Source organism: Scyliorhinus canicula, chromosome 12 (genome assembly GCF_902713615.1).
Source record: "Scyliorhinus canicula chromosome 12, sScyCan1.1, whole genome shotgun sequence".
Lineage (NCBI taxonomy): Eukaryota > Metazoa > Chordata > Chondrichthyes > Carcharhiniformes > Scyliorhinidae > Scyliorhinus > Scyliorhinus canicula.
Window position 1 is genome coordinate 153282480 of NC_052157.1, and position 14544 is coordinate 153297023.

The window sequence follows — 14544 nt, forward strand, 5'->3', positions numbered from 1 at the left end:
TTATCAGTCTGCTTCACGCTGTCCTCTCCAACAATATGGCCCCTCTCATTTGTAAATACTGAAGAAAAATACTTGTTCAAGGCCTCTCCTATCTCTTCAGACTCAATACACAATCTCCCGCTACTGTCCTTAATCGGACCTACTCTCACTCTAGTCATTCTCATATTTCTCACGTATGTGTAAAAGGCCTTGGGGTTTTCCTTGATCCTACCCGCCAAAGATTTTTCATGCCCTCTCTTAGCTCTCCTAATCCCTTTCTTCAGTTCCCTCCTGGCTATCTTGTATCCCTCCAGCGCACTGTCTGAACCTTGTTTCTTCAGCCTTACATAAGTCTCCTTCTTCCTCTTAACAAGACATTCAACCTCTCTTGTCAACCATGGTTCCCTCACTCGACCATCTCTTCCCTGCCTGACAGGGACATACATATCAAAGACACGCAGTACCTGATCCTTGAACAAGTTCCACATTTCACTTGTGTCCTTCCCTGACAGCCTATGTTCCCAACTTCTGCACTTCAATTCTTGTCTGACAGCATTGTATTTACCCTTCCCCCAATTATAAACCTTGCCCTGTTGCTCGCACCTATCCCTCTCCATTACTAAAGTGAAAGTCACAGAATTGTGGTCACTACCTCCAAAATGCTCCCCCACTAACAAATCTATCACCTGCCCTGGTTCATTACCAAGTACTAAATCCAATATGGCCTCCCCTCTGGTCGGACAAACTACATACTGTGTTAGAAAAGCTTCCTGGACACACTGCACAAACACTACCCCATCCAAACTATTTGATCTAAAGAGTTTCCACTCAATGTTTGGGAAGTTGAAGTCGCCCATGACTACTACCCTGTGACTTCTGCACCTTTCCAGAATCTGTTTCCCAATCTGTTCCTCCACATCTCTGCTGCTATTGGGGGGCCTATAGAACACTCCCAACAAGGTGACTGCTCCTTTCCTATTTCTAACTTCAACCCATATTACCTCAGTAGGCAGATCCCCCTCGAACTGTCTTTCTGCAGCTGTTATACTATCTCTAATTAACAATGCCACCCCCCCACCTCTTTTACCATCCTCCCTAATCTTGTTGAAACATCTATAACCAGGGACCTCCAACAACCATTTCTGCCCCTCTTCTATCCAGGTTTCCGTGATGGCCACCACATCGTAGTCCCAAGTACCGATCCATGCATTAAGTTCACCCACCTTATTCCTGATGCTTCTTGCATTAAAGTATACACACTTCAACCCATCTCCTTGCCTGCAAGTACTCTCCTTTGTCATTGTTACCTTCCCCACTGCATCACTACGTGCTTTGGCGTCCTGACTATCGTCTACCTTAGTTGCTGGACTACAGATCCGGTTCCCATTCCCCTGCCAAATTAGTTTAAACCCTCCCGAAGAGTACTAGAAAACCTCCCCCCCAGGATATTGGTGCCCCTCTGGTTCAGATGCAACCCGTCCTGCTTGTACAGGTCCCACCTTCCCCAGAATGCGCTCCAATTATCCAAATACCTGAAGCCCTCCCTCCTACACCATTCCTGCAGCCACGTGTTCAACTGCACTCTCTCCCTATTCCTAGCCTCGCTATCACGTGGCACCGGCAACAAACCAGAGATGACAACTCTGTCTGTCCTGGCCCTTAACTTCCAGCCTAACTCCCTAAACTTGTTTATTACCTCCACACCCTTTTTCCTACCTACATCGTTGGTACCAATGTGCACCACGACTTCTGGCTGCTCACCCTCCCCCTTCAGGATCCTGAAGACACGATCAGAGACATCCCTGGCCCTGGCACCCGGGAGGCAACATACCTTTCGGGAGTCTCGCTCGCGACCACAGAATCTCCTATCTATTCCCCTAACCATTGAATCTCCTATTACTATTGCTTTTCTATGCTCCCCCCTTCCCTTCTGAGCCCCAGAGCCAGACTCAGTGCCAGAGACCTGGCCGCTGGGGCCTTCCCCCGGTAGGTCATCCCCCCCAACAGCATCCAAAACGGTATACTTGTTTTGAAGGGGAATGGCCACGAGGGATCCCTGCACTGTCTGCCTGTTAGTTTTCTTTCCCCTGACTGTAACCCAGCTACTCTTGTCCAGTACCTTTGGTGTGGCTACCTCCCTGTAACTCTTCTCTATGACCCCCTCTGCCTCCCGGATGATCCGAAGTTCATCCAGCTCCAGCTCCAGTACCTTAACACGGTCTCTGAGGAGCTGGAGTTGGGTGCACTTCCCGCAGGTATAGTCAGCGGGGACACCAGTGGTATCCCTCACCACCCACATCCTACAGGAGGAGCATGCAACTGCCCTAGCCTCCATCCCCTCTTACTTTACAGAATTAGCTGCCCTGTGGACCAACTGGACCTCCGCCCTCCGACTCTGCTTCCAGTCAGCTGTACTCTAAACTCCTGGCTCCCTTCACGCTCTTTGATAAATATAGGAAATGAAATGTAAGGAGCACCTTACTCCCTCCTCACCTAACTCCCTCAGTCACCAAACTCTCACTGTAGCACTCAAATGCCACAAGCTCAGCACTCAGTGCAAACAAAGTCTGCACTGTATCTAGCCCCTATTTATACTGTGACTCTAGCTTCTAAAAACTGGCCTAATGCAATTAACTAATTAACAAGCTCCAGCTGCAAGCAAGTCCAAGTAGAACCTTGTTTAAAGCTGATTCAAAATTCACCTTCTTATAGACCAAACAGCAACTATTAAGTTAATTAACTAAATAAAAGAAATACTAGACTTTAAATAACCCTTTTACTCCCTCAGTCACCAAACTCTCACTGTAGCACTCAAATGCCACAAGCTCAGCACTCAGTGCAAACAAAGTCTGCACTGTATCTAGCCCCTATTTATACTGTGACTCTAGCTTCTAAAAACTGGCCTAATGCAATTAACTAATTAACAAGCTCCAGCTGCAAGCAAGTCCAAGTAGAACCTTGTTTAAAGCTGATTCAAAATTCACCTTCTTATAGACCAAACAGCAACTTTTAAGTTAATTAACTAAATAAAAGAAATACTAGACTTTAAATAACCCTTTTACTCCCTCAGTCACCAAACTCTCACTGTAGCACTCAAATGCCACAAGCTCAGCACTCAGTGCAAACAAAGTCTGCACTGTATCTAGCCCCTATTTATACTGTGACTCTAGCTTCTAAAAACTGGCCTAATGCAATTAACTAATTAACAAGCTCCAGCTGCAAGCAAGTCCAAGTAGAACCTTGTTTAAAGCTGATTCAAAATTCACCTTCTTATAGACCAAACAGCAACTTTTAAGTTAATTAACTAAATAAAAGAAATACTAGACTTTAAATAACCCTTTTACTCCCTCAGTCACCAAACTCTCACTGTAGCACTCAAATGCCACAAGCTCAGCACTCAGTGCAAAACCATCAATTGAACGCGAGACGAGTTGCTGTACAAATGTTAGGCTTTAATAAGCTAGATGTTAGCCCTGCGGTCGACTACAGTAAATAGACGACCGCCGGGCGTACTGGGTATTTATACCTCGCCCTGGAGGCGGCGTTAACTCAGCCTCTCAACCAATCGGGGAGCCGTCACATGACTGGTCTCAACCAATCGGACGAGAGGCACATGACCGACCATGGCCAATGATAAGCCGGTGTTCTGCACCAATGGCAGGCAGCTTTGTTAATCATACCACCACAATGAAGTAGCAGAGGAGTGGGATGATAGATAGAAGACAGCTACTGGCAGGGAACTATTGTGTTGGGTGGCTGTAGCCTTCCTGGCTGAAGTTGCCTCTGCTACTTCCACATAATCATGTTTTTCATATCCTCCCCCCTTTTGCTGTTTCCCAAGGAACGAAGATGATGGATTTACAGTGTTTGCATGGTGGACGTAAAATGTAGTTTCTCTCAAAACTGCTCATGTTGGTTTGTGTCGCGCTGCGCCCTTTTGGGACTGAAAGAGTCAGGGGGCAGGTCTCGATCGTAAGAGTCCATTTTATAATCATGTAATGCGACCCCCCTGTAATTCGAAAGGGCATGAAACCGCATAATGGCTGTCTTCACCACAAAAACGATTATTCTCTCTCTGCTGGAATTGTTTAGTGGCTGCTGTTCCCAGGTGGCTAAACCTCCCATTTTAGGATGTGAGAGTTCTTTGGACCATTGATAAATTTGTTCGGGATCTGACGAATCACAAACCCAATCTCCGTCGGATTGAAATTTAGTGATTGTTACATCATTTCTGGCGCTTTGGTTTGCTTCAGCTTTAAATTGTTTGCCGCTTAGTGGGTTAAGTTGTATTACATTTTGTCTGCCACTAGGTTCGTCTTTTTCGTATTGTTCAAGTTAACAGGCTTTCTTTGTTCAAAACCTCGTGTAGTGATAATATCGGAGCCTGCATCGCGAGGATTAGGAAACGGGGTTAGCAGAATGCTTTGGCCGGCCTCAGAGTGAGAGTCTTGTTGGCCAGACTCCCCTTGTGGAGTCTGTATCATGGGCCGGGATTCTCGCACAATCGGTGGGGTGGGCCGTACCGGCGCCAAAGAGCGGCGTGAAGCACTCCGGCGTGGGGCTGCCCTGCAAGTGCAGAACCCTCCACACTTCCAGGGGCGAGGCCGGCGCTGGAGAGGTTGGCGCTGCGCCAACCGGCGCCGAAGGGCCTCCGCCAGCCGGTGTGAGTTGGCACATGCGCAGGAGCGCCAGCCTGTTCTGGCGCATGCACAGAACCGCTGCCGTGTTTCCTGCGCATGCGAAGGTGGTTTCTTCTCCACGCCAGCCATCGCGGTGCCTTACAGAGGCCGGCGTGGAGGGAAAGAGAGCCCCCATGGCACAGGCCCGCCCGCAGATCGATGGGCCTCGATCGTGAGCCAGGCCACAGTGCCCCCCCCCCCCACCCGGGGACGGATCCCCCCGCGCCCCCCTGAGGACTCTGCCAGCCGCCATCAAAGCCAGGTATTGCCGGTATGGACCTTATCTAATCCACGCCGGTGGGACTGGCTGAAAACGGGCGGCCGCTTGGCCCAACGGTGCCTGGAGAATCGCCGGGGGGGGGGGGGGGGGGGGGGGGGGGGGGGGGCACTGCCAACGGCCCCCGACCGGCGCAGCGGAATCCCCGCTCCCGCCCAAAAACTGGCGGCGGAGAATCCGGCAGCCGACGTCGGAGCGGCGGGGCGGGATTCACGTCGCCCTTCGCCGACTTTCCGACCCGGCCGGGGGGGGGGGGGGGGGGGGGAGGGGGGGTGGGGGGGGGGGGGGGGGTCGGAGAATCCCGCCCAGAGTAGCCATAGTTGTCATGTCAGCAGCAGCTTGCAGCAATGATACCGGTACAGTCTTAGTTAGAATTATTTCTGCTTCCGCCTGTGGCGGAGTTGTTTGCATTGGTGAATTGAGATATAGCTGAGGTTTAAAAAACAGATTTGACGGCTTCGCCAACTTTCCTCTCTGTAATTTTTTTATGACCTTTCATCCGCTGAAGGAATATTCGGGTATTTTTCCCCAAAACCCTCTTTATATTTCCAAGGGATTATTTGCTTTGTTGTTTTTGAATTCAACTTTTCGCATTTGCTTCGGACGAATCAAATGGCAGATTACAAGGCGATTTGAGATCTCTGAACAGATTTTCAGTAGACGTAACTGGTGGAGCTCGGTTGCCCCTCGAGACTGAGGGAAGCTCTGCAGCACGCTTGAAAGCAATGGGGGCTTTTTTAGGACTATTGTCCCCTATAACTCTTCCGAACAACTTAGAAGCAGTGGGGACCATTTTTTTTCCCGTCCCTTTTATCTCCTCCGATAAATAACTGACTAAAGTACTTGCAACCTCAATATCTCAGCCTTTTCTACTAAGGTTCTTTTGTCGGTAGGGGAGGTTTCGCCAGCTGCCGCGGCTTCAAATGACACAGTACATGCATAGTAGACAAAAGAATAATCAACAGAGAACATTGACAAATAGTGATTGGTTACAGTGCGGAACAAGAGCAGCATAGGGCGTCGTGAATAGTGTTCTTACAGGGGACAGATCAGTCCGAGGGAGAGTCGTTGAGGAGTCTAGTAGCTGTGGGGAAGAAGCTGTTCCTATGTCTGGATGTGTGTGTCTTCAGATTTCTATACCTTCTGATATAAGGCTCTGGAAAAGGGAAAAGCCTGGGTGGGAGGGGTCTCTGATAATGCTGTCTGCCTTCCTGAGGCGATGTGTACACAGAATCAATGGGAGGATGGCAAGCTTGTGTGACGCGTTGGGCTGAGTTCACCACACCCTGCAGTTTCTTGCGATCTTGGGCTGAGCAGTTGCCATATCAGGCTCTAATGCAGCAGGATAGGATGCTCTCTATGGTGCATCTGTAGAAAGAGTGTGAGAGTCGATGAAGACATGCTAAATTTATTTAGCTTCCGTAGGAATTAGAGATGTTGTTGGGCTTTCATGACTGATGCATCGACGTGAGTGGACCAGGACAGACTGTGGGTGATGGTGACCCCCAGGAACTTAAAGCTATTGACCAACTCGACTTCTGAGCCATTGACGTAGACGGCGGGGGTGGGGGTGGGGGAGGGGGGGGGGGGATGGGCCACATTACCTTGTTAATGGAGGCTCTGTATAAAAGAATCATTCTTGAAGGCTGACCCCCCTTAACTGAGATACTAGGAAGCTCTTGCATTTCACCTGCTGGGAAACTCCATGGGGCCACTGACGATCCATATTTATGCCAGGGGCATGCGTTGCCATTGCTGTCACAGCCGTCGTTCTAATATCTGTCCTGGAGAAGGCAGAGACGAAAAGCAGTTTCAGAAAGGAACAGAGAAGTTTGTGGATGATACCAAGTGAAAAGGAGCGGGAAACTGAAGAAAACGCGGCAGGCGGGTCGTAGAATCCCAGCCACTGTCTGAAAGGATGGATAGGAAGACAGGTAGAGACATTCAGGGCAATGAATCCCAGAGGTTTGGGCCGACACGGCTGAAGGCAAGGCCGCCAATGGGGAGACGACGGGCAAGAGACTAGAGGAGCACACAGCCTGTGGAAAGTTACTAGTTTGAAAGAAGGTGGCCGAGACAGGATAGGATGAGGCTGGTGGGATTATATCTCGTATCATCAGGCAGTTTGATGCTCGGATCAAAGGATGAAAAGGAGGGATTCACATATCCGCTCCATGCTTTTGGGATTCATGGCGTAGATATCCCATAGTAAGATTACCAGATCGTAATTTAGAGCAGAAACTCCGACTGATTTTCTTCCTTTCGGAAATCCAGAGGGTGATGGTGGGGGTGGGGGTTAACGAGGTTAATTGTAAAACCAACCACTTCCCAACTGAGATCAGGTAACTCAGCACAAAGGAGACAGTGGACCTCTGCCCTTCCTGACCTCTTTGCTGACACATCCTCCCCACAGCTATATTGATGGAACAGTTACTTGCAGCAACAGATTAAATTGAGAGGATCATCCTTTGTATTCTTTCTCCTGCAGTTTCCTCTGGGATACAGTGTGGCTGCAACTGTTCATGTGGGTAACGCTCTGGGAGCCAGTCATCCAGAGCAGGCTGTCAACTCTGCTAAAGTTGCTGTGTGCTGCATTGGTGAGTCCAACAGTTTAAACTCATTGACTAAAACTAACTATTCCCACAATGTAACGCCGCCAATCTCTCCAACATTCCCCACCTTCTAAATCCGCCTGTAGAGTTTGGCTCCTCATTGCAATATAGCTCCCCGTGTGTCAATATCCTTCCCAATTGGACGTTCTTTGTGAATGAGCCTTGGCAGTAATTGTTGCCAGGCTATTTGACTGCAGGAGTTATCACAGCTGACCCTGATTCTGCCCTAGCCTGATGTTTACACTCCCACTCGGGTTTTTTAAACATTCTGTTGTTTTAGGTTTTGCTAATGCTGTATTTATTGCCTCTTCCTGGTTACCCTGAGAGGGTGTTGGTGGTGGGTCCCCTCATTCCTGTTCTTATGGTGCTGGTGCTTTCACAATGGTAATAGACAGGGAATTCCCGGATTCCGACCCAGGGACAATGTCGCAATGATGATTATATGGTCAAGGCAGGATGGTGTGTGAGTTGGACGTCCATTTGGCGATGATGAAGGTTCTTCTACATTCACACTCTTCCCCTTCTCGGAGGCAGCTGGAGCTGGAGCTGGAGATGTTGTTGATGTGACCTCAGCAGCTTTCTGCATCCTGTAGATGATACACATCACAGTCACAATGCGGACGCAGGGAATAGGGTGGAGATTGATTCGAATGGTAGAGGAACAATCATGTACTGGATGGTGCTGAGAGTTGTTGTGGGTATCCCGGGTAAATGGTGAGTATTCTGTCACAGCCCTGATTTGAATCTCTTGTAAATAGTGCAGAAGCTTTGAAGGACCCGGCTGTCCACTCTCTGTCCAGTTCCTGTAAGCAAGGTGTTGATGTAACTGCTCTAGCTACGTTTCTGGGCCACGCTGATTCCTCTGGAGCTGGCTGACTGGGCACTCAGCAATGGCCGCCCTATTGAAGGTCAAGGGGAGTGGGTCGGTGATCAAACCTGCACTCACATGGTGTCAATGTTAACTGTCATTTACCAGCCCAAGCTTAGAGGTTATCCAGATCCTTCTGTAAATTGATTTATTATTGGAGGAGTCGGAAATGGAATTGCCAACTGCAGAAACCATCATCATTTCGGACCTTGTGGCCATTGATGGAGCAGCTAAAAATGTCTGGGTCAAGATCAGTTTTAGAGATCAATCTCGGCACTCTGAGAATTCATCCCAGTTACAGTAAAAACTCTCACCCTCTCGCCTCACTCTCACATACTCTAAATGCATGCCGCCTCCTTCACCCCCACTCAACTCCATTGCCCTTCATACTATTCATGCCAACTTGTGTCACTCTACTCACTCCATGGCCCTTTAAAGCCTTGATGCCAACCCAGTGCCAACCCATGACCCCTCACCTAACATTCTTCATCCTTATATCCTCTATGCCAACTTATCCAGCATCCACCATGGCCAGATCTCAGGAGCCATAGTGAGATTAAATAATAATAATAATAACAATAGCTTATTGTCACAAGTAGGCTTCAATTAAGTTACTGTGAAAAGCCCCTAGTCGCCACATTCTGGCGCCTGTTCGGGGAGGCCAGTAGGGGAATTGAACCCGCGCTGCTGACTTTGTTCTGCATTACAAGCCAGCTGTTTAGTCCACTGTGCTAAACCAGAATAAAATAAAGTTCTCAGTGTATATTTTTAAAAAAACCTCTTTCATAAAAACCCAGTCAATACATGAAATACCTTCAAGTATATAAGCCCCTAAAGAATAAATATTTAATTCAAATATTTAATTCTTTACTGAAACAAACGTAGCCCCACATCAAAGACCTTAACACTTGAATGGTCCACACGTGAATCAAGGCTTTAAGTTCATCTATCTTACCTGTTACACTCCGTGCATTGAAGCAGATACACTCCATACCTTCAGTCCCACGGAGTTCAACCTCCCCCAGCCTACCCTTCCTCTTCGCCCGCCTGACCCTGGTACCATGCTCATCCGCAGTCTCTACATTTGCTGGTGTACTGTCCTGATTCCCAACCCCCTGCCAAATTAGTTTCAACGGAATCCCGCGAGATGTGGCGATCTGGATCTCACCTTCAGTGGGTGAGCTCCAGGTCTGAATATTCAAATGAGATTAATTGCGCCCTTTAATTAGCCGGACACCAGATTCACCCGACTCCAGGAATACAACGACCATGCCTGGGAGCCCTTACCAAGCTGCCGTTTAACACTGTGGATCAGTCATAATGTCACTTGAGGGGGTCTCCCAGGGCATTGGAGATGCTCGGGTGGTCAGGGACTGGGCAGGGTGGCACCCTGGCACTCCCCCTGACGCCCAGGCAGTTTGGCACTGCCAGTGTGGAACATTGGCACTGCAATGATCCTGGCAGGCTGGCATTGCCAGGGATAGGGTCCTGTAGTGCTTTGCCACATAGAGGTGGGTGGGAGGATGAAGGTTGGGGGGTTCCCTGAGGCCTCCTAAGTTTGGGGGTGGGGTGAAGGGCGTCACAAAAGTGGGGGAGGGGTGCGAATTTGGGACAACCGATCAAACTGGAGCCCGACGGCAGAGAAAACCTTCCCAAGGCAAACAAAACCGGGACTGTCATTGAAGCTGAGTGTGTCTCGGCGCTACCGATGTCCAGAAACACCCCACTAAATGTTCCATTCATTTTTTTATAAATGTTTTTTTATTAGGTTTTTAAACAGGGTATAATTAGCGTTATGTACACAGAATAAGAAACATATATATATATATACATATTTGGAAGAGAGGGGCACACACCAACCTAAAACACAATAAAGTATGAAATAGGGGATTGGGGAGGCAAATATACATTTGGGTGCCGGGGAGATAATTACAGTGGGCGATACTTGGCCGTGTTTCGTGTTGTTGTCGCCTGCTTCTCCCGGAAGGGTCTCGCTGCCGTCCCGCGCTCGCCTCCGCTTCTGCTGCTCCTCCCGTCCTCCATCTTTTTTTTTCCTCGTGCCCCGCTCCTGGAGATGTCATGCACGTTTTGGTATCCCGTGCCTTCCTTCCGGCTCCCGTTTCCCTGTCCCCCCCCCCCCCCCCCCCCCCACCACCACCCCGCTGGTTCCCCTCTCTTGTCCCCCCGCCCCCCCACGGTTCGCCTTTCTTTCCTCAGGTTTAGCTGTCTCCCCCCCCTCCCTCCCTATCACCACCGGGCTGCTGGAGTGGTTTTTGGGTGGGGATGGGAGTGCTGCCGTGGCGAGGGCCCGGAGGGAGGTCCCCATGCAGGAGGCCTCCTCCGCGCGCACCCACTCGGCCTCTGGCTCCTTGATCCATCCCCTTATTCACTCAGCTGTTGCCGCCCAGTGATAGAATTGTAGGTTTGGGAGGGCTAGCCCCTCCCAGGATTTTGTTCTTTGTAGGACCTTCTTTGGGATCCTAGCATTTTTACCCCCCATACAAACACCATGATTAGTTTGTCCAGCACTTTGAAAAAGGCCTTGGGGATGTAGATCGGGATGGATCTAAACAGGAAGAGGAACCTGGACAGTACGTTCATTTTGATCGTAATGTTCCATTCATTAGACTTTAACTCAAATCCGCTGAATCTCGCCTCTGGACAACATTTGAGTTCAATCATTTTTCAAACTGCAAAGTTTGCTCATGGCTCTGCTGTTGCTACTTGGAGCTCCTCGAGACCACTCTGCTGCATCTTTCCTTTCTCCTATTACCATCCATTTTGCCTCCCTTCCCCATCCCAGATCTTCCCTTTCAATCTGCCCTTCCCTCCTTAGTTCCCGGCCTCTGGACCTGCTTTCAAATCTGTCCCAGCTCCAGGTCCTGTTCCTGTTCCAGCTTCTGATGGAATGTCACTGACCTCTGTTCCTCTCTCCATGGAGGATGCCCAGTCTCGTCAGTTATTTTGCCAGAGAGGAAGTGGGTGTTAAGCTTAGATGGTATCTCTGTAATAAGATCTCAAAAGCAAATCTTGACTTCTTCAACTCCAATTTTATTCTGTTCTGCAATCACTTGTTCTCCAACTCCACAGCGCCACCTGCATCCCCTTTATATACATGTGCAGTTTATCAATAAGTGTGGCCTATTAGACAATCAAAGCTTCAATCCTAACTTTAGCACTCTTTCCTAACGATGGGGAGGTCCTGTTTTGGAAAAAAGCAGAGGAAAGAAAAACTTAGAAAGATTGTCCGGAACTTCAAATAGATCGTTCGGTGGGAATTCTTTTACATGTCTATTTATTTCCACAGTGTCCATTTCCTTAGTCAATGCAGCGATACTTGGAGCAGCAAGGAATGTGGCGGGCTACATCTTCACCAGTGACAAGTTAGTAAAAGAACATTCTCCCAGCATAAAAACTCATAAACGCACGTTTATGGATATGGATCCTGAATCATGGGAAATCTCTCTAATGTCTCTCTTTTCGTTTTCCAGAGAAGTCGTACGGTTAGTTGCGCAAATTATTCCCCAATCTGCTACTTTTCATTTGTTTGATGCTGCATCGGTGAGTATTTCGATATCTGTGCAGTATTAGAAAACAGAAGGTTGTGGGGGTTGGTGGATGGAGAGGGGGGGGGGGGGGGGGAGTAACCTGCAGGAGGTCTTTAAGCTGATAAAGGTGTTTGATAGTCCGACTCGTCTTTTGTGGGCAAGACCAGACCTCAGGGGCATAAATATAAGACAGTCGGTCAAAGACTAAATCGGGAATCTATGGTGAAAATGTTTAATTCACTAACACATGGTGCTATTGGGGTGAAGAGCATTGATGCACGTAGTGGAAACTAGACAAACGCATGGGATAGAAAAGAAGAGGAGGATAGTGCTTGAAGTAAAATGAAGATCTAAACGGTGGATCAGGTGTATGTTCCGCCAGGTCCTATCATTAACGGTGGTGGATAATTGAACAATTATCTGGACGAAGACTCCAGGAGCACCCTGTCCTCTATGATAGTAGAGCACAGCACATCTGTGCAAAAGAGAAAACGGAAGCATGTGACACCATCTTCTCCTTGACGTGCCAATAATTCATCTCCGTCTCCTCCGGAGCACCCCAGCAACACAGATGCCAGTCTTCAGCCAATTCGATTCACTCCTCACGACAACAAGAAATGGCCGAGTGCACGGGACGTAGCCCCAAAAATGTCCCGGCGGTCGTATCGAAGACTCGAGCTCCAGAACTACACCTAGTAGTTAGCCAAGCTGTTCCAGTACATCTACAATACTAACATCTGTCCGACATTGTGGGAAACCTCCCAGATGTGTCCCGCTCATTAAAAGCAGAACAAATCCAATCCAGCCAATTATTGACCATCAGTCCATTCTGAATCATGAACAAAGTGATGGAACGTGTCATGGACAGTGCTATCAAGTGGCACTTACTCAGCAACAATAAGCGTTCCGCAGAACCACTCAGCTCCAGACCTCATTACGACCTTGGTCCAAACATGGTAAAAAGTGCCAATTGGAGAAGTGAGGTGTGAGGGACAGCCCTTGCTGTCAAGGCAGCATTTGCCCAAGTATAGCATCAAGACACCCTCATAACATTGAGGTCAACATGAATTGGGGAGGAAATCTTTCCATTTGTTGGAGTCATATCGAACAACAAGGAAGATGGTTGTGATTGCTGGAGGCCAGATCATCTCTGGACATTGCTGCAGAAGTGGAGATGTTCGCCAAAGATTGGACCATGTTCAGTATTTATTTTAACTCCCCAGATGATGAAAGTCTCCTCCTATGTGTATCTAAGCCTGGAAAATCATTCAGGATTTAGCTGATGGGGGCAAGTAACATTCCATACAAGTGCCGAGCAATGACAGACACCAACAAGAGAGGATCTAACCACCTCTCTGATATTCAAATCCATTACCATCATTGAGTTCCCTCAATGGAGGTTATCATTGCCGGAATCTTAGCTGGACCAGCCATATCAATACAATGGCTACAGGATGTGGAGATGCCGGCGTTGGACTGGGGTGAGCACAGTAAGAAGTCTTACAACACCAGGTTAAAGTCTAACATGTTTGTTTCAAACACTTGCTTTCGGAGCACTGCTCAGGACCTGAGGAAGGAGCAGTGCTCCGAAAGCTAGTGTTTGAAACAAAAATGTTGGACTGGTGTTGTAAGGCTTCTTACATGGCTACAGGAGGAGGTTAGAGGACGTGTAAAGCAACTTACCTCCCGTTTTCCCAAAGTTAATTACAAGACACGGGTCAGGACAGTGGCAAAATACCTGGATGAGAGCATCTCCAGCAACACTTAAGAAGCTCAACGGGGCAAAGCAATCTGCCTGATCAGCATCTCATTCACCACCCTAAACATTCATTTCCTCTGCCAAGTGGCAGCAGTGCATACCAGCTACATGATACACTGCAGCAACTCACCAAGGCCCCTTCAACAGCACCGTCCAAACTCATGACCGTTACCACCTAGAACGGCAAGGGGAGCAAGTTACCTCCAAGCAACACACTACAGTATTCTGACTTTGATGGCCATTCCATCACTGTCACAGTGTCTGAAACCTGGGATGCCCTCCCACACGGCACTCTGAGTGTACCTACACTATATGGACTGCAGTGGTTCAAGACGGCAACTCACCATAATCTTTGCAAGGGCAATAAATCAGGTGCCTAAATATTCGCCTTGCCAGCAATGTCCACATCCCATGAATTAATAAAAAAAGTAGAGTGAGGAGACTTGTGTGGTCCACGTGGCTTTTTTGTCCTGTAAAGTCTTTGTGAACCGTGCATTGTAAAAGTTACAATGACCTTTTGATTGATTGCAAATAGTGATAGCGTCATAGATGTTTACAACATGGAAACAGGCCATTCAGCCCAGCTTGTTCATGCCGCCCAGTTTCTATCACTAAGCTAGTCCGACTTGCCCACATTTGGCCCATATCCCTCCATACCCAACCTGCCTATCTAACTGTTTTTTAAAAGACCAAACAACGGGACAAAACAGCTGTGTGGATCACAGACCCATGGAGAAAAGGCAACATTACATTTCTGTTATCCCATTGCAATGGAGACGGCAGCCACAGAGTCAACAGCCAGATAGGTTTGGATCATAGGAA

The 14544-nt window shown here is 48.4% G+C and overlaps 1 protein-coding gene across 1 annotated transcript in view; it reads left to right on the plus strand.

The window, feature by feature from the left end:
- Window positions 1–14544, plus strand: part of LOC119974341 (multidrug and toxin extrusion protein 1-like) — a 48510-nt gene that overhangs the window by 26677 nt on the left and 7289 nt on the right. The window contains exons 11-13 of the mRNA XM_038813113.1: window positions 7424–7532; window positions 11723–11798; window positions 11907–11976. Coding sequence (XP_038669041.1) covers window positions 7424–7532; window positions 11723–11798; window positions 11907–11976 — 255 coding nt within the window. The remainder of the gene's footprint in view (window positions 1–7423; window positions 7533–11722; window positions 11799–11906; window positions 11977–14544) is intronic.